Source organism: Lissotriton helveticus, chromosome 10, assembly GCF_964261635.1.
Source record: "Lissotriton helveticus chromosome 10, aLisHel1.1, whole genome shotgun sequence".
Classification (NCBI taxonomy): Eukaryota; Metazoa; Chordata; class Amphibia; order Caudata; family Salamandridae; genus Lissotriton; species Lissotriton helveticus.
The window spans coordinates 938,652,557-938,673,876 of NC_136071.1; the positions used below are offsets into that span (position 1 = coordinate 938,652,557).

General features: G+C 42.6%; 1 protein-coding gene across 2 annotated transcripts in view; it reads right to left on the minus strand.

Moving 5' to 3' along the window:
* The window catches only part of NMT2 (N-myristoyltransferase 2), a 361,358-nt gene extending 343,327 nt beyond the window's left edge, over positions 1-18,031 (minus strand). Inside the window, exon 1 of one of the 2 annotated variants that reach the window (XM_078663604.1) lies at positions 17,780-18,031. In XM_078663604.1, coding sequence (XP_078519730.1) covers positions 17,780-17,889 — 110 coding nt within the window. In that variant the 5' untranslated portion in view covers positions 17,890-18,031. The remainder of the gene's footprint in view (positions 1-17,779) is intronic. The other variant, XM_078663603.1, reaches the window with a different exon arrangement.
* Between the last annotated feature and the right edge of the window lie 3,289 nt (positions 18,032-21,320).

The following is a 21,320-nucleotide window of genomic DNA, read 5'->3' on the forward strand; positions in this document are numbered from 1 at the left end:
CCTCGCAGAAATCGGAAAGAAGAGGACGGTCAGAACACAGGGAAGAGCACGTCAAGTCCAAAGACAAGGAACCTGCTCATCAAAGTAAAAAATTACAATTTCCAAAAAAGAAGGTAGCCAGTATTAAAATAATCAAACATGCCGAGGATCCTGAGGACACAGCTGAAAAACGGAGAGTGGGCTCAGACAATGCTAGACAGCGCAGCAGAAGTGAGCATAGCTCGCAAGATCCTGATGAATCATCTGGAGACAGTGGACACGAATGAATACATTCAGGTGGAAACTGCAGACACCAGAGTTAGCAAACCTCATAAAATATACGAAATAACATTACGTATAGAGGGAGATAAGACTAGGAAAATAAGGGGTCTATTTTGGGATAACCTCTCAAAAGGCTATGACATCCTTTTAGCTGAAAAATACTGGCCACCGGAGTTTGTCAGGGAGTGCCCTCATGGCGAAGAAATGATTATGCCTGCCTTCTCAAATCACATTCCAATTCATAAAAAATATACACTTGCAAGAAAGTGGGCAGTAGCCCAAGCTCCTGCATTATATAAAAACCATGTTGGATGGGATGAGGACTCTCCTCCTCAAAAAATCCAGTTGAAAAGTCAACCAACTGCACAGAGGCAGTACCCAATTAAGCAAGAAGCTAAAAAACAGGTCAGGGAGATCTTAGATCAACTTGAATACCAGGGGGTGATTGAAACTTGCACCTCACAAATGAACAATCCTTTGTTTCCTGTCTCCAAGCCAGACGATTCATATTGTCTAGTTTTGGACTACAGACACCTTAACTCATGTTGCAAAACCTTTGCAGTACAAAACTCACATAGTGCAGCACTAATGAATACCATTGTGCGCAAAAAATACAAAACAGCATTAGACATCTCTAATGGATTCTTTTGTCAAAATATAGCACCTGAAAGCAGGTATTTGACCGCTTTCTCAATAATGGGCTCGCAGAAAAATTCTGTCGACTCCCACAGGGGTTCAAGAACAGCCCAGGATTATTCTCAGCAAGAGTAACAGAGTTACTACAAATGTATGATGATGAGGCATTATCTTATGTCGATGACATCTATCTAACAGATGATGACTTGGATACTCACTTGAAAAGAGTGAACACCATAATACTTGGGTTCGCAGCAGAGGGTTACACATTCAACTTTAAAAAGTCACGAATTGCCCATCTAACTGTCCTGTTTTAAGGATATGAATTATCAAGTGAAGGCAAAAGCCTGGCAGACAATTTCTTAGAGAAATGTGCTGTAATCCAAGCACCAAGAACGCTGAAAAACTTACAATCAATTCTAGGTTTCGGAAGAACTTACATTCTAAATTATGCAGAGAGGGTTAAACCTCTCTACGAACTAATAAAACCAGATTTTAAAACAATCGATTGGACTAAAAAACACACAAATTTTGAGATCATTGCAAACAGACATGTTAGCTAAAACAAAATTGCAAACACGCGATAACACACGCAACCTTGTAATCTGGGTCATCCCAGGAAGATGCGGATTCACATACCTAACCTCTAATGAGGGAGAAACGGTACCAATAGCATACAAATCACATTTGTACACAGAAGCTGAAAAAACATTCAGCATTAAGGAAAACATTGTTCATGCGGTTCAAACAGCTGTAGCAAAAGAAAGAGACCAAGCTGATGGCAGACAGATTACTGTTAGAACAGCAGAATCAGCCTTTGAGGCATTAACAAGCCCATGTAATTTACCTACTGTGGCATTAAATCCAAAATGGATACAATGGGAAAATTCTCTTGCGACAGACAGAGTGAAATACTATTTTGACCCAGAAATTAAAAAATTAAAAAATCTAGAATATGAAAGAGAATATCCTCTGCAAATCGACATTCTGCCCATACAGCAGTACGCCTGTGTAATATATACAGACGGACATGCACAACCCTCGGTTTGGGGAAAACAAGCCTATAATGCCACATGCGAGATTGTTAAATACGTGTGGCGCGGAGGTAAATTGAGACCTCTGGTAACAAAATCACACTCTGTAGGAAACAATTCAGATAAACAAACTGAAATAATAGCGTTAAAAATGGCGCTAGATAATGCCGATCGCGAATTCCCGACACTAATAGTGTGCTATTCGTATTCCTGCATCAAATCATACAAGGAACACTTGCAGAAATGGGTTCAAAACGGTTACAAAGATGACACAGGTGCCACAATAAAGCAAAAATCGCTTTGGGAACAAGTAGTTCTTTTACAGAAAGAACTACCAAAGACTCACATGATACATTCACTGAGTCATGAACGTGATGGCGTTCACGTTTCAGGGAATTCATTGGCTGAGACAGCCACAGCGGAAGCAACTAAGCCGGCTTCCGTAGCTACAAAAAAGCGTTCAGGAAAATACGTAGACGGAGAAACGATGCTGGCGGTAAAAACGTCATCAAAAGGCGACTGTGCAGCGCTACCCGTCAACTATCCACTCAATTATACATACATAATCGATGCAAACTCCGTTCCTTTTGCTCAAATCCCTGGAGTGGAGGATAGAGTAATTCCAAACACGAACAGGAGAAACTTATTAGTGGCAGACGCACATATGGGTGAGGGTCTAAGACACCTTAAGATTAAGGAATCTCTGAAAGAATTACAATCAATATACTGGTGGCCGGGAATGAGCCTGCAAAACTACAAATTTGCATTTTACTGTCAAAACTGCAACTGAGACCGCAGTGGCGAAATGCCCGGAGCACTACCAATGCCCTTCTTTTAGAGATCGTAAGAATACCAATACAAAATACCCAGAAAAAATGTGTCCCATTAATATTATTTCAGACTAGTTTCGCTTAAAATGTAGACCCCAGCACTCGGCTGACGTCTGAACTGTTATAAAAGATTTGTGAGTCTATAGCGGCATAGACGCAATTGGCATGCTACACTCTGACCAGGGTCCTGCTTTTAGCTCTCGAGCTTATGAGGAGGACATGACCAGCTTGGGCATTGCATTGCGGGAATCTTATCACTTCCTTCCTGAGGAAAATGGGATGGCGGAAGGAAAAAACCGAGACATAAAGCAATCTATAACGGCAAAGGTATTAGGTTCGGGGGTTGGGTGGGTCAAACATTTAATAAGAGTCCAACGTAGTCTTAACAATCTGCCAAGAAATTCTCTAAAAGGTTTCAGTCCGTACGAACTATTGTTCTGGACTAGAATGCATATCAAGGACCTCGATAGTCAAACTTCAGTGGTAGAAAGAAAATGCTTTGATATCAAAGATCGTTTGGCTATTTTACAGGACTTAAATGAAACAAGAAAAGACCTGAGCAACATAAAGTTGAAACAACAGCCAACAGCCACTGAAGAGAAACCACCTGTCCCAGCAAGGCCTGTCTGGATTCCAAAGATTGGGGGTTTGTTCAGAGAGAAAATCGCGGTGAAGAAGGAATTTGGGCCTTCTTACAGAAAAGCAGTACCTGTCTTAGCTGTCAACGGAACAAAATCAGTTGTACTACCGCCGCTTGCTGGTAAAAAGGAGAACCGAGTTGTATCCATCGACCTGGTTAAACCACAATCATGTGGCCAATAATAATTGGACGGCCAAGTGGACTCCCAAGAAATAGCAGAACACCAAAGTTTGCTACAAATCAAAAGGTTCAAACTGAGAGACAAATCACATTTGATAAACCTACAGTGAATTAACAAGGACTATGCAACAAAGCCATGGAACTTATGCCTCTTGAAACCCAAATTGCAACAATTCGTCAAGAAACACCTGTCTACAACGATGTAGCCACAGACTATGCTAATAAAACAAGGAAAAATCCAGAAGCAATTCCAATAATTGACAGAACTGCATCAGGCTACTTCATCAATTTCGATGACTTTTCTTGAGGATCCGAGCGAACCTGAGGAACAGCCAACAAAAACAAAAAGTCTTAAAGACAAAACTAAAGAACTCTTTCATCAACTACAAGAGACCTATCTGATTTCCCCATGGATTGAATTTTGGGTGGTGCTAGGTGTACTTTTCCTCCTGCTTTGGCTCATCATGGTGCTATGTTTGGGACACTTCATTGAGGAAAAATATGTTACAATGGACACAGCAGGCCAGAATATCAACCTGGTCCTAAAACCACACAAGTCTTCACACATCGAGAAAAGAGAACTTTCTTCAGTAAACTTCACAGCCAATCCAATACCCGGTGGGGTAGCATGGGACAAAACAGATTACGATATATATGGCCCGGTCGAGCTCTTGAAGTATCCTCATCAATTTAAGGTTTCATTAAGTGACTTTGTAAAACCGAGTACATTCTCTGATGATTGGGATTTTGAAAGTATTAATGATATGATGTCAGACTTAGTTATGTCAGCAAAATTTACAGAACATGATTATTTACAAGGTTCATCGAATTATGATCAGATGTACTGCTACAACCACTATGGTAACCATTATTTGCATAAATCTGCTCAACCTAGAAATGTTTTAAATTATAATCAATGGGAATATTGTGCAACTCCACCAAAAGGTAGTTCAAAAACATTTTATGAGAAATGTCCATACTTCTCAGGGTTTAACACAAGTGACGCAGAAATATTTTATTTCAAACTGTTAAATAAGACAGGAATGAAAACCATGCTAACAAATACAAAATTAATCTATTCAGAATCCTTTTTTGAAAAAATGAATACATTTGGTTTTGATTTTTGGAACAATAACATTGAAACAAAAACGACCCGGGGTACCAGAGACTGGCAAGTACAAGGTATAGAAGCATTATTCAGAGCCTGCATGATCCCATAATAAATTATATTTTTGAATAACACAATTCAACAAACAACCTGTCTTGGCCTAGCCAACATTAAAGACTTAAACAAACCGTCTATTCCAAAACCAACACCTGACAGTAATAGCACTACAGATGTTGAGATAGACGTATCCCATATTTTAAACCAAAACAGAACACATCCTGATTGGAAAAAATGGTTGATCTGGCCCACAGACACAAATAACTGTCAAGATAGATTCCTGAACAAAATACAGGGGTTCAAATGGACCAGGCCAGACCCTAGATACTCCCAGCGACAACATCCAGGGATAGTAACAACATACAGTGTAGGAAAACTCTGCCTTGAATGGCTACATACATCCACACTGGTAGAAATTAAGCAACACTTAACTTTACTTAAAGAAGGTGCTGACTTGCGTGATTTCATTATGGGACCACGCAAACAGCGTCAAAAACGTTTCATAGTGGCCTCTATATATGCAGCTTATAACGAAGTTTGGAAAGTAACTCAAATTAAAACAGCAGAGAAAATACGGGAAATTGACCGTATTAATTTGGAAAAATCACTTTCTGTTGTGGACAATGGGTTAATGACTGTCTTCCAGAATATATTCACTGGACAGTATTGTATCATCTGCCATCGATATAATAGAACAGGACATGCTAATGTTACAACATGGTCAGTCCCAATTACGTTCTATTGTACAGCTTGGCTGGACGTTACAAAATCTGCGTTCAGGCTACGTGCCTTGGCGTTTAATCAACACAACGTCACTATTATCTATCTTTAACCTTACTGATATACAAATCAGCTTGGCACAAAAAGGAGCAGAATATACAATTCTGAGCATTGAAAAACTTGAGAGATTACCATTGACAATGTCAGAACGACCTGTCATTGAATGGATAATACACGTGATAATAACTATTCCGATAACAACTTTCCAATTTCGATACTGCCAAAAGTATATACAGGCAGGCCAGTATGAAAGGTTGGGTAAAGGATACATCAAGTCATCATGGAAATTACCTTACACTCACACATGTTACAGTAAAAAAGGACAGAATGTATTTCTTAGTGGTGATAATTGTGAAAAATCACTAAGTGGTACACTTCTGTGTCAGGGTATAAATCTACATGGGGCCTGTGAGGGGACTTCAAATAACCTTTCATGTCACCAGCTTGGCACACCAACAACTCGAATAGAGCCATTCTTTAGACGGCTTTCGAACGGGAGCTACATTCTAATAGTGGACCACAGATGTTGTGGCTTGGTGCCAGGAAAAGCTTATCTGGTAAGCATAACGTCCAGGGTCACTTGCTGTATGCAAGTATTGTATCCGAACGACACTCCACACAGGGAGGGAAACATTTGGCCCAGTTTGAAAATCTCTTCTATTCAAATTGATACTTTAAGCAGAATGAAGTCTGTTCTTCTACAGACGCCAGTGCACTTGACGTCATCAAAAGAAACGTATGATCTCCAAGTTGCAAGGACAACGGCAGAGATACATAACCTTTTATCAACAAATTGCCCCCTACACTTCGCAGAAATGCTAAATGAAATCTTAAACATTTCTGATACGAATGGTATCGCGAGTGTATTTAAGACAACTTTTACGGGACTGTTGACACCTTTCAAAGCAGTCCTGGGCATTTTTCCTAATTTTGTCCATTCACTCTTTGGCGGCCTTCCACTCCTGTTGGGACTAGTAGCAGGCATTTTATTTTTGATTCTCCTGCTTCGTTATGGCAAGCCACGTCACAGACAAGACTCCGGCAACAATGGAAGAAATGATCCTAGCTATACGCTATCGGGACCGCATAACTAAAGTCCTTGGATTAGCCCGGCTAAGAGATCTGAACATGACCTGGTTTCTTTCATTCAGACCCATCTGGCAGAACTGTATCTTACCTGTGTTAAGATGTATGCTGTGCGGAGAAGAATGCGTGTTAGACGTCTGTCTTACACTACAATCAGAAGTACCATTGGATACAGATACTTTGCTAAGTCCAGTAAAGGCTCATGCATCGTGTTGTCCCCAGCTGTTACCCATCCTGATGACGGCATTCGTTGAGACTTCCCCACTGCGATTAAAGGGTAGTGAAGTGCAAGATGAGAGCAGCATCAACCAGGTACGACCTTCTGTGAGCACTGCTGATCCTGTCATCGATGATAGCAATCATTCTCATGACTGCACAGTTGCGGCATTTTCCAACTTGGTCGAACTTTCACCGGAAGCGGTAAACTGCTTTTTTGAAAGTCTGTCTGAAATGATGTTCTCCCCCGAACAGAAAGAATAAACTTTTAAGCAAATGAGCACTCAGCGTTCCCTGAACTCTGAATTTGGCCTTCAGCTTTGAAAAACAAAAGCTTCTGAAAATATTTGGAACTGTTTTGACTTCTTCCCTTGAAAAACGAAACTATTTTTTTTTCCCCCCCCGATTCCAAAATATTTACTTTTTTTGGCGCTCATCCTCTGCTTAAAGTAGAACTATTCTTAGAGAACAGAGCTTCTATTTTTGGGAACTCTAGAGACAATATATTACCTCAGCCTCTAGCATATTTACAAATAACTGTATTTATATGTAATGAAATGGTCTCGCACTTTTCTTTTCTGTATTAAGAGCCATTTCATGTGTAATTTTCGCAAATCATTCATGCTGATATATATATATGCATCCTTTTTAATGAATGATTACACTGCTTGATAGCATACAGTACCTATACTCATTTTTCGTGTATTTCGCATATGCCATTTCAGATGCAAAATAATGTATTTTGGGGTGGATCGGTATACACATGCACCGTTAGATATGTTTACTATTGCTTAGTTTAGTAATTATGGACAAGAATTTGTGGAGTGGGTGTAGTGTGTTTTATCTAGGTACCTGAATCAATATTCCTATTCTTTGCCCTTGTCCGGTTATAAATCAATAATATCCCTACAACGGCATAGAACCCCTTTTCATAATTCAGTCATAGCACATGCTGTCACATTAAGCAAGCCTATTCCTCCAGCCCCCTAGAAAGCACACAGAGTTCTTAAACAAATCCAAGCCTCCAGCAACCTGGGAAATCCCCGCTGCTTTGTTTTGATTTCGTCCAAGAACTCCTGTAAAGCACTGTAAGATCGACAAGTTCTTAGTGACATCTTTATTGACGTCTTATGTCCAGCTTTACGTCAAACCCGGCACCTTTCAGGTATAAATATACCAACGTTGCCTTAAGCAAACACACGGTGGTAATCCTGGAGCAGTGCAGCTATCTACTTCCGAAGAGCCCAGCTGATGCGAGAGCCCACGGACGCTGCCCCTCCCTTTTGACGTGCTGAGAAAGACGCTGTCTTTTCTCTTGCCGAGAAATCCAGCCTCCGGCGTTTCCAGCTTACCCTTGCGGGTGACTGGGATACCGAGTCCTGAGAGAGAGAGATACCAGCCCTCCTGCCTTCTAATACCCAGGTACTGAACTGACTAAACCCTTACAGAGAATTCTTGAGTCAGATTATTGGCAAAACAAACTTAACTTAAACTGCTACTTACTTACTCCTTCCCATGTATTAGGCTTAGGTCAGGTACACCGGGGTAGGCGTAGTTAGAAGCACCAGTGGAGTACGATTAGTCAATGTATATATGTATGTATCTATTTTATCCATTTTAAAGTATCATATGGCTAAGAAACCATATCAATGCGTTTACAGTATTATTTCATAATCCTGCTTTTACTGTATGCACTTTACTTAACTATAAGTATTGCAATTGTAGCAATTCATTTATCTTGTATGAGGAAAGAGACTGCTCAATAAATAACACCTTTTATTGAAAATGCCCGTCTCTCTTTTTCTCTGCTATCTGGTGAAACTAAGTACGCACTTATTGACGGAGTGAAATAGCTGTCTTTTGTTTTCACACGTCTCTAGAGATACACTCTTATTTAGGGAGAGCAAAGTTGTCATGATTTATGGTTGTCAGAAACTAAATCCCTTCTTGTCTACCCAGGGAGGTTAAACTCCTCCTCGCTTATTCGAGAAAGTTTCTAGTGAACTCTGAGCTAGCTGGCAAACACTTAAGTCTAATATAGTCAGTAGAGACCTAGTTAACCTCAGTCCTACGTCTACACTACTGAAGATATTATTCCAATGCACAGAGCCTATTGGGACTATAGGAACTACACTACAATACATTTGCGGAGGCAGGTCTGTCAGATAGTGTTGGTGACTCCCTTTTGGAGTTCTCAGGTGTGGTTCCCTTCTGTGTTGGAGGTGATGATGGAAGAACCTTTTTTAGTCAGGGCTTTCAAAAGGTATGTTGGTAAGAGAAGAAGGAATATAGCATCCCTTGGAAGAGGCAGGTATGCTCAACCTACAAGTATGGAAGATTTCAGGGGCCTGGTAGATTCACAGAGTTTTTGGGAAAGGCTTCAGAGTTACTCAAGAAGTCCTGGACACCTGGAACTCAGAAGAAATATAGGTGTGGGGTCGGTTTGGCTACGTTGGTGCGTGGCAAGAGATTTGGATCTCATGGAGTATGATGACATAATGGTTACACCATAATGGTGGCAAATTTTGACAGATGTTGTCTTAACGGGGTTTATCGTACAGAACAGTGAACTGTTATAGATCAGCAGTTTCTGAAGGTCATGTATTAGTAGAGGGTGTGTAGAGTGATGAAAGGAATTAGGTTGAAGAGAACACTTAAGGCAAAATATATTCCGTTTGGGATGTTGATCTGATATTAAAGTTGTTTGAAAGTTGGATTGCAAATAGATACTTGGGTCTGAGAGAGTCATCGTGGAAGATGGCGACGTTATGCATGTTTTCTTTTAGGAGAGTGTCTGATGTTAAGGCTCTTGATATTATTTCAAGGTTTTAACAACTACTGGGTGTTCTGTTTGAAATCTGGAAAGGACTAAGGCAATGTCAGCTTCGGATTTTTTAATCCAATATTTGATGCTTGTCCAAAGTTTTGCATTGTCAATTGCTTGAGAGAATATGAGATTAGAGTATAGGAATGATGGAGTAGGTCAGTTACTAATTTCTCATGTGAAACCTTATAAGGAGTTACTTCACCTACTATAGCTAGGTGACTGAGGTCAATTATGAAGGGGGCAGGTGTACATATGAATCTTTGTGCAGCACATTCTGTCAGGGGTGTTCTGGCCAGTAAAGCATATATTAATTAGGGTAGCCTGGAAGGGATCTTAAAAGCTGCTGATTGGTCTAATGCAGAGGTTTTCAAACCTATAGAGCATGTTTCAAGTAGATTGTTAAAGGGCTTTTAACATGCATAATGCTAGCCTCCTGTCTTGCCATAAAATGTTGATTCTCATAGCTTAACTGCAAAGAGAATCAGGATTTTATTAAAGACAAAGAGGCTAGCATTATCCCTCCCTCACACCCTGGTAAGTGGGTTAGGAGACAATGTTATTTTGTATATATATTTTTTCTTAAGGATCATTGACTTAATTTAGTTGTTTAAGATTAGTTTTAATGTAAATGATAAACCTTTAGTTTCAGTGTTTTAAATGTACGAGTAAACTTTTTAATTTGATGGAATTTTTTTAATGTATTTCAGAAAACTAGAATCCTTTTACGGTCATGAAGTGACTTCAAGTTTAAGGATCAGTTGAGAATATGGTTCATACAAGGACAAACATGGAGAAGAAGGAAACAAAAGATGGAAACGATGGCGGACGACGGGATTACATGGGACCTTAAAGTTCTATTTCTATTGTTTGGTATTTCGGTTCTGTTATATACAATACACCAGTGAAGACACCCTATGAGAGGACACACCCTGGGGTTGCTTTTGGCTTGTGCAGAGGGGCTGTGATTAAACAGGTGTGCCCAATGCACTGGATTTAGTGTAGAGTGAATTCATTTGCATTCGGTTAACAACCTTGTATGGTGGCCTCCAAGTTAAACATTGTCCTATGGTAATTCCATTGGTTTACAAGATGTGGTTTGCGCACCTCCATCAATGAACTAACACTGAAGGTGAAAAATATAATGTCCGATTCGAGAAGGTACCATACTGTGAAAGACTTCCGACATTTATGAACTCCATCAAAGTTTAAATGGAAACTTAAGGGCACTTAAGCTTTAAGCTACGAAAAGGAGTAGTCACTGCTCTGTAAGTCATCTTTGAAAAGCAGAAGTGCTGGGTCGGGCTTGCTCGAAAATGCTGTCAGTGGCATAATTAATAAGCAGCAAAGAGTTATTTAATTAACGGCGTTGAACATGTTCAGGATGGGCCCCGTTTCTTGATAAATAAAGACAGTGTTACTTGGCTTACTTCAAATGTGATTTTGCTTGAATGGGTACAAAAGTGAATGATTTCATATTCATCTGCAAGGCCCACGTGCCCTCTTGGGTCCAACCCACAAACAGAGGTGAGGTGGGGGGGGGGGGGATTTTACGACTGCATGTTTCAGTAGATGCCTTCTTTAATTTCCTTTGAAGTACTATAACATACACCAAGCACCTTGCAAGACTGAGACTAGCCCCACACATTTTGCTCAATTTATCTAAAAGGTTTTATCATCTTCCTTCTACCTATTTTACTGCCAGATAAAACAGTACTAGTTTCAGGGAACCATTTTGCATCAGTGCAAAGACCTTAGATAGAACTTGTGGAGTTAACGGTAGTCATTAAAAAGGGAATCACCTTGGCCGAATGAGGTTAGCTTGTGATGTGAAAAAAAACTCATGTTGGGACAACTACTTATTGGGCTAGGTAGCAGGTATAATGAAAAGCTGCAGAGAAGATAATGTGAACTGTCAAAACACTTGCCAAAAAGAACAGTGATCTGTCAAACGTATTGGCTTCAAAACATAATAGCTTGTCAAGATACATGAAAGTACTGAGTGTCTGAAGGCATAAGCACTGAAGTGCAATTTGGAGACAAAAACGAATTTGCCCATTGGCAAACCTGAGACAATGGCACAATGTCTTAATAGAAGAGACATTTCAGATAAAGGGGGTGGCTGCCTGCTCCTTACTGGGGTGTTATTTACAGCCACTAGAGCCCCCAAAACGCCAAGGAAAATGCAAGGAGGAAACATGGAAAATGGTAGCTTGATTAGCTGTTGAAGAGCATGTTCTGCTTCAGCTTTATTCGACATTTCTTCACAAGCTGGAGATCCTTTCGTTTCTATGGCACCTGTAAACGCAATAGGCAGCCTTCAACATAAACATGCGGCATACAGATACATCAGTCCCCTGCAGAATAGTCTGCGGCAATTAATCAGAATTGCAAGGGGGAGATGAAATGCTCTGCTTCATTTAAGGAAGGCCTTGTGTAAGGGAATACATATTTACTCAAATCATTAAAATGTTATTTATTGGCAGATGTTTTATATTTTACGATCAAACAGTCTGCATTCAATACGGAACACTCGTAGAGTAAACAATGCGTTCTAAGCAATGCAAAGAGACAAGATAGCTACAAAGTTACAACAGTGTTGAGAAGGAGGGGTATGCTTGCTTTTCTTTTTCTGTTTACTGAGGTTTCTAACATAGCGAGAACTAGGCTGTGGCGCATCTGAATGCTTTACACAAAGTATGTACAAATATACAAACTGTGAACTTAGTGAAAAAATAGGAGCATTGTTGCAAAAACAATACCAATTCAAACACTAAAACTGTTTACATTTGTATACAGAATGTCGAGGAGCACTGTACTGAAGAAGTAGCTCCATGGCGAATGCAATTAGTAATCAATATACTCAATGAACAATCTGATTTTGTAGTTAGTACAACTGTTTGTTAACGGGATTTAAGCCAGCAATCGGTCAAGTGATGCAAACAGCCCTATTCCCACATTGAGCTGACTTCAGAGACCAAGCACAGTGACAGAAGACCATAACGAAGTCAGTTAAGTTCGAGGTAGGAGCTTGAGAAGTGTTTGCGGATTACCAAAACTAAGTTTCTTTTTCCAAAACTGTTAAGGAAACTGGTGTGAATTACCAGAGGGATACAATTCCATGCTTTTGGTACGCATACTGAGATTTATTGTTTCGAGGTGTGTTTGTTCTTGAAACCTGGAATTTCCAGTAGTAGGCTGTAGGATGCAGACTCTGCATATACTGTACCAAAAAAGAGGTATAGTGTTCAGAGTCCAGTGACTCTCCAAAAGGTGTGGCAGAAGGTAAAGCAGATAATACCTTACTCCAAATTTAGAGGTAGCTGGGCTGAGAAGATAGGCTTATGAGAGGTAAGTTTGACTACATTTGTTGTACATACTCCTACAAGCCAAGGAACACACAATGACTTAATTTCAGGCCAATGGTTGTAAAAATATTACTTTAGTTACTTTTATTTTAGGAACCAAGTGAACTCAATAACAGACAAGTAGACTTTCCGATTATGCAATATTTTCAATATTGTTGGCAAAAGGTTTGTAAAGCATCAACAAATGTTTCACATACATGAAGCACATTTTAGTCTAATAGAAGATACTTTGTATACAGGCCAACACTGAGTACAGTGTCAGTCGCAGGGGACTGTGACCACTTGAAAGGTGCTGAATTCAGTTTCAGCGCCAAAGCGGTTGATATCGGCAGTATATACCCTCGCGGTTGGCAAGGAGCAGGATAGGTTTCCGCAGACGGCCAACACAGGACTGTCACGGGCAGTCGGTTGCTGTAGATCGGAAGAAGTTCTGCTTTCGTTGGACCATCCTGGGGCGGTCGTGGTCAGCCGGTGGTGCAGGGGGAGGCCGACAGGGCCACTTGCCAACTGAGAGGGCCACTTACAGGAGGGTATGGGGCTGTGAACAGCTACTGTCATTGGGCCGGGAGGATCTCTTGAGGTCGGGAGGCCGTCTGGGTGTGTTGCTTTCTTCTGGCCAGGCAGAGTTGCGTCGGCACATGTACCGGTCCTCAACTACGGCAGTTTTTGGAGTTCTTTTGTAGCAGGGAGCCACGTCGACATGTCGGACCTCCCTGTGGAAGGGCTTGTAGTTCAGGTACTGGCAGACGCCGAAGACTAGAGCATTTAGTCCATAGGGAAGTTATTGGCACCTTGCAAAGGTTGCTGGGTCTTCGGGGTTTCTTTGAGACCAGGCAGAGTTTTGGGAAGGAGAGCAGGTCCAGTGGTCGAACCAGGTGCAGGTGGTGGAGTTCTTGCTGGGTTTGGTCTGCAGCGGTTACGTTCCTGCCCAGCAGTGGTCCTGGTCCGTCGTCTTTAGTCCGTCGAATTCGAGGAACAGGGAAACCCTTAAATACCAAATGAACATGTATTACTGAGGTTGGGTTGGAGGGCAGTAGCCAATGGCTACTGAACCCTAGCGTGACTACACCCTTTAGGTGCCCCCTCCCTTTGGGGAGAGGGGCACATCCGTATTGCTATTGGGCCTAACTCCCCAAACCAAGATGGAGAATTTTGAAGAGAGGCGTTCACCTCAGCTCCGGGCCGCCCTAGGGGAGTGCCAAGCCAAGGTGGACACTCCTACTCTGCCTACTAATTCTCTTGCCTGTCCTGCTGCCAAAAGTGGGGATAGGACATGGGGGTGGGCATCTCCACTAGTTGAAGCTGCCAAAATCAGAATAGCACAAGGTATGAGCCTTTAAGGATCACCTCCAAGTGTTGCTGTTCCTGCAAGGAGGAGGTGTGAAGCACCTCGATCCACGGCAGGCTTTGATTATGACCTCAGAGAGCACAAAGTCTCTCACCCCATGAGGTCAGAAACCTGTCTGGTGGTGGCAGGCTGGCAGGGACCAGTCAGCTAATACACTAGAAGCTGGTCATTTTTCAGTGGGCATCTCTAAGATGCCCTCTGAGTGCATGTTATAATAAATCCAACACTGTCATCAATGTGGGTTTATTATGCTGAGAAGTTTGATAACAAACTTCTCAGTCTTCAGGAAAGCCATCATGGAGCTGTGGAATGTGTGTTTGACAAACTCCCAGCCTAGGTACTCAAAATGGCTTCACTGCACTTACAGTGTCCAAGAATGGACTCAGACACTGTAGGGGTACACTGCTCATGCAGCTATGCCCTCGCCTGTGGTATATTGCACCCTGCCTTAGGGCTGTGAGGCCTGCCAGAGGGGTGACTGACCTATGCCACTGACATTTGTGTGTAGGCATTACACTGTTTTAGCTTAGGAACACCAAAACACATAGCCTGAAATTGAAGTGTGTGTGTCTGGTGTGGGGTCCTTTAGGGTGGCAAATACATGCTGTAGCCCCAAGGGACACTCTCTGGTCACAAGGCCCTTGGTATCACTAATACCTTTTTGCAAAGGGCTCATATGTGGGCCAGAGGTGTGCCAATTGTGGAAAAAATGGTACAGTTCAAGGAAAAGAACACATGGGCTGGAGCCTGGTTAGCAGGATCCCAGCACACACTCATTCAAAGTGCTTCAGAAACCTAGCAAGAAGTCGGGGGTTACTGCAATGGAAACCCACTTTCCTACATGGGCCAATACTGAAAGTGGATGGGAACCACCCGAGAACTTCAGTTTCCTAGGGTGGTAATGTGTGTGACTCAAACCAAAACATTTATGCACTATACAGAAGAGTTTCAGAAGTAGGGCAAAATCTCAGCAGAAACTTCTCATTAACCTATTGCATGCTGTGTGTGTAATTTCAACGGTCATAATTATTAGATAAATATGGCCAGTTGTTTTTTTGGGGGGTAGTGGTGGGCTACGTTTCAAAATATCACAGACAATTCAGATAATGACTCCTTGATCTTCAGAGAAGTTTAGCGAGGGTAAGTCACCAACCATTCTCAACGAAGGCACCTTCTAGGTTTCATCACAAGCAGTAAATATGAAGGAGAATGAAGCTTCAGGAATGTTGTCCTTTTCTTACAAAACCTCAGCTCTTCCTTCCAACACCTTTAAATGTTCTTTATACTCAAAGTTCTACTAAACTAGGATTTTCGGTTACTCAGTTTAAGTATTTCAAAGAGAGACAGAAATAGGTAATAGGTCTTCAAAGAAAATCCATAAATGGATACCTTGTTGGGGCAAATAGGACATAATGCATCTCCAAGTTTTCAGTGGCAAACAGATGAAGGCTCAGAGTGGCCTTACCAAACCAGCGTGTCAGGATATCCACATAAAGTACATTTAAATACAATAAATCTAAATGCAACTCGTATAACCTGTCAATATCCTGTAATGTGACTTTGATACAGCACTCTTGGCCTGAAAAAATTTCTGTTTCATCTCGAAAGCTAGCAAAAAAATACTTTTCTTATGCTTAATTTGACACAGGTAAAAAATTAAAAATGCCCAGCACTCCTCCAAAGCACTGGTTACCTTCCAGTGTATTTTTATACCAGTACATAATTCAAAGTTCTCTGACAGAAAACATATCAAAGAAGTCCATTACTCTAGTTGCTCCCGATAATCCTTTTGCGATAGTTACATTGAAAACCAAATCCATTCTATCGTTATGTTAACTGACAGCCCCTGAAGAAGCGATAAAATCACAAAACATGTTGGCAGGATGTCTACTTTTTTGGAGTCACGCAATATTAGTGTAAATGACTGAAAGAATACTACCAGAAAGTTAAACTGGAGCAAAAATTGGACAATTGAATAAAAGAACTTCTCGGAAGCAGCAAGATTGATGGACTTCTTTGATATATTTTCTCTCAGACAACTTTAAAATTATGAAATAATTTTCTAATCCATTTTTGCTTTCCATAAACTACTTTGTTTGGCTTATACAGTACACTCAAAAAGCAACCCAAAAGGCTTAAATCACAAATGTACTTCTTTCGAACTATGGTTAGAAAAAATAGTTGGGTGTGCTGCAGGCGCAACAATTTAAGGGTGACATTTTACGATGCAGTACCAACTTTTCCTCATGTCACACACTACAAACCAAATCGTCTCTTAGTACTTACATAACTATATTATTACATAACTTCAGCGTGTGTAGTAAACACGCTTCCACAATGAACAAGAAGTCCCAACTCCCAGTAGATAAAGTTGCAAAGTACGAGTTGCCGCTATTGACTGTTCCTGCCCAGAGAGAGGCGGGGCAGAAGAACATCCAGTCGCCCTTCTTGCTCTGCCAGTCTCCAGCCTACACAAGAAGGGATGAGGGGGTGGAAAACACACCTACAGCAGCACAAGTCCAATTATCGCCCACACTATATACAATGCGCTTCACCTGCCTCATAGTGGGGAATTGCACAATCTACTGACAGGCCCACCTCGCCTGTGCATAGGGTGGCTGCGGGCACAGCACGCTGTGGAAAGCATTGCAAGCTGGGTGGTAACTGTGCCTAGCACCCCCACCCCCTGCTCTGCATGTTGTTTGCACTGCGGTCTGGGCTCGTGCCCGGTGTTGTTGACCTGGCCGTTTTGCCAGCCACCCTTCCGCAAATTTTTTGAAGAACAGTTTCTTTTACTCGTAGCCCTTTAGTGTGATAATGTATATGCGCGCTCGCTCTCTCTTTGCCAGCTACACTTCAATAAGAGAAGGAAAGTTAGACAAAAAAGCTATTTCAAAGATCATTTGAAAACTCAAACCGCTGCTACCCAGAGTGTGTGCTCATCGCGTCGCTTTCTCTTCCCAGGCGTATCACACATAACACGGCTCAGACGCAAGCTCCTCTGTTGGCATGCAGTCATACTATAATATACATCACAGGACTCAGACGTTGGCCGCTGTGGTGCTGGCATGAAGCCACACTATACAAAACAGAGCTGAAACGAAGCCCCTGTGCCGTTGGCATGCAGTCAGAGGGCGAGAGAAGCCAGCGAGCAAGTACCTCGTGCATGGACTTACTGGCGGCCTAGCTCACCCCGCACTGCATCGCCGCCACCCGGGCTGCACCCCCAGCGTGCCTGCCGAAGGGTGAGCCCCGGTGGACCGCAGCACCCCGCTGGCGCGAGCCCCCGACAGCCCCCCACACAGGGACAATGGCAGTGCGGGCAAAGCGCGCGCCCCGCGGTGTCCCGCCGCAGCAGCAGCAAAGCCCCGCGCGCCCGGCACGGGGGGCCGCCGCGCGCGCGCCGCCTACCCCTTGCCAAGCTCCGTCTCGTCCTCGTTGTCCCCGTCGATTCCGCAGGTGTCCTGGTCGTCCAGCTCCAGGCTCTGCTGGCTGGCCGCGGACTCACTGTCCTCCGCCATCGCTGGGAAGAGAAGGCGCAGTTTTTTTTTCTTTCCCGAGCAGCCAGTGAGAGGGGAGGACGACAGGGCTGCTCTCGGTTTTGATGGTGCCCCCTCTAGCGTCGGCTCCTCCGCCAATGACGAGGGGGAAGACTGCACCCACGCACCAGCACAGCCTCGAGATACCGTACAGTGTGACACCACGGCATCCTCGCTGCCCTGCGTACGCAGACAGCCCCCGCATTGGGTCTGACACTTGAGTATTTCTTCTCAAGCTAAATGCATAAATGTATCTTGTTGTGTGCAGATCCGCCAGCGAAATTATTTTTCGTAGGCGTTGAAGCAATTATTTATGACAAGTTTGTTTCAAATGAGAACCCAAACTTTTGTTTACTATTTAAATGTTACAAGGGTCAATGTTTTTTAAACAAACGCAGTTTTTATTGTATGGTCAATACAAACTGTTCCAAGTAAGTCAATAACCGTTTTACAAAGCTGTTAATTGATCATGGCGAGGTACAATTGTATCGAAATAAACACATGTAAAACACTAGTTCATGACTTAGAGATTCCCTGTTTTTACTAATTTTGCCAAAATTCCTTTCTTTTTGTAAACCACTGGCCAATAGCATATCCGCCGGATTAAAACATCCCTTCAGTGCTACTGATCATGATCTAATATTTCAACACCTTGAGCATGGAAGTAAAAATTTAAATCGTCTATTTCCATGACAACTTCAAATGACATGGGTCAACATCTCCTTCCAACGCGGGTAGAAACGGCAGTTGGTGGAGTTGCGAGTGTATTTGCATCGTTGTTTGGTCTCACCCACATGAAATAGGCCAAATCTTAGCCTCTTAAAATCATGTTTAATTCTCAGCAGTAGTGCAGCCAGCAAGTATGGATGTAATTCACTTTGGCCATAACAGATCAACAAAGTGACAATGTGCTTTATAAGAGAGAGCATGCAGAGTTGACTAGAATCAAGGAAGTATATTCTGTTGTTTCCTCACTTTTGCCTTAAAAGTGCACTTTGATCTTGATAAGTCTCGAAAGTGTGTTGTAACTTAATTGTTGCCATTCCTTTTCCTTAGCTACGTCTTCCCTACTGTTCAGACAGGATGAGTGCTGGAGTGCTGGGTGATGATTGGAATGCTGAATGTTTGGTGATGTCATAGAATTCATGGGTGCCTGGTGATGTTCTGAGTGTCAGTTGGAGTATGCAGGCTGAGCAGCAGGGAGGCTGCTCCTGGTGAGGCTGCTGTCTGCTATTTACCATCTTCTATTTACTTACTTGAAACTTACGTTGTAACTAAGCTTGAATAAACCAACCTTAGATTATACACCACGGCTAATGGACTTTCAATTACAACATTTTTGGCGACAATTTGAACAAGAACCTATGTGTTGGGGTAGGAAGACTACACTATTCCCTGCTAAAGATACTGGAACTAAGGAATTAAGAAATTAAGGAAACTGAAACTTGAAGGAAAAACAATGTCCTGGTCAGCCCCACCAGTGTCCCCTATCACCTGGACAGCCTGCAGCCTGGGGAGTTTGACCTTCTTGTCATCTATGATCTTCGAGAACTGATGTCAGCAAGTCTGAAACAGATTTCTGCAAGTGGTGATTCTGCATGCCTTGATGTACTGAACTGACTTCTACAAGTGGTGGAAGCACTTGGAGTTGCTGTAAGTGTACACACACACTGTTTACTAAGCCAGCAAGAGCAGCCAGCACCATTCTTTTAGAAAGATAATGGGCATTGTTTTGTTGTAGCCTCATAGCCTGGGAAGTTTTTCTGCTTTGTGCTCACTAAAGAATGTGGAGAAGTGTGGCTCACTGGTTAGAAGCGGCAGACCCTGAAGCAGAGATCGGCCCGGGACCAGGGTTCAATTCCCGACGCGGCAGGGTCTTGGGTCAATGTCCGCGGACTCGATAATTCTCGCTGAGGTGCCTACGCTAACCATGGGTCCCACTCTGCAACTCTGGGCAATAGCTTACTTAATCTCCACAACGGCCCCATCAGCGCCGGGGATGCCTGGCTTCACCTTGGAGGTGCCCAGGAGGGACCATCTCACAGGGAAAGCCAGGACGGGTTCCCCAGCGGTATACAGCGCCAGGACACTCCGAGATGGAGTATCAGTGCGCTTTACAAGTATACTTACCTTACCTACCTAAAGAATTGGATGTGGCATCCCTGGTGTTTATTTTCTACTATTCACTGGGGGCAAAGGCATCTAATTGGTTGTATGCTGTCATTATTTTTGATCTGGATTGGCAGTTGGCAGAGGGACATTGCCGAAAATATACATGGACATTGACAGTTTCGGGTCACATGGAAACGACGCAGCGTATGTGTTTTTTCTTTACCTACAAAACCTTTAATGCCATTTTCAGTTACTTTTTTTTTTAAACCTGTGCGATTTTTTATTCTGCCTTACCGTTGGTTTTCAGCTCAAGCGTGTTACAACGAGCTCAGTGGCACAAGCTGGGTCCACGTAATGGCGAAGGTAAGCACTGTTCTGTGCCAGGCCCCTTCCTGCATGCTGTTGCGGGACTCCGTAATGATGTCACACTGAAGGCTGCACGTTCCGAGTGGTGCTCAAGTAAAAGACTGGTGAGCTAACCCACATGCTTTTGCAGGTTATGCTTCTGTGATGCTGTTCAACCGTCACGTGATGCGGCATGTGACTTAATTAACCTATGCTGACCGCAGAAGAGCACAGAAGGAGTCCTATGGTTACCAGCGTGTATTATGTGCGACATGAGATGACATTCGGGTGGAGGACACTCTACATCTTTAAGTTTCTCTTCGCACGCAATGTGAGACGCCAACCGGGAGGAGGTCATGGTTTAATATGAAGTTTCTATTCATATTTAACCCTGTGCACCATGGCGTATTGGGTGGCAGCATCAACACGGAGCTTGTTGACAAGTATTGAGTATGGGTGAGGACTTCGGGTGAGGGATCGCTCACCGGAGTAAAAGACTTTCTATCTCAATTGATTGGAATACATGTATGCTGCATGTGGAGTGGTTGTTTCTTGACGCTATTTTGGGTTTCCTGCCTATGTGTATGTGGTATTCTGTATTATGTTACTTTAGAATGGTATTAGGTCATAGGGAATGTTAGATAGGTAATATGGAATGTTGATGGGTCTTGGGGGCATTATTGTACTGGATACAGAGAAGATTGGATGCTCTCATTTCTCTGCTCATGGTGGTTGTTAAGCTGTTCTTCATTGATGAATAAATCCTTTCTTGGAACCTACTTCTCTCAAGAGTCTTCACTACACACTATTTGGCGACGTTTGGGAACTGGATTTTTGCAATCTTGAAGACAGCGTTCACTTGTCATAACTATTGCAGTTGGACTAAAGAGGATCTTCATCGTCCAATTTCCATTCTCAGAAAAGATTCTTGGATTTGTGCGGAGTGTACTTACTTG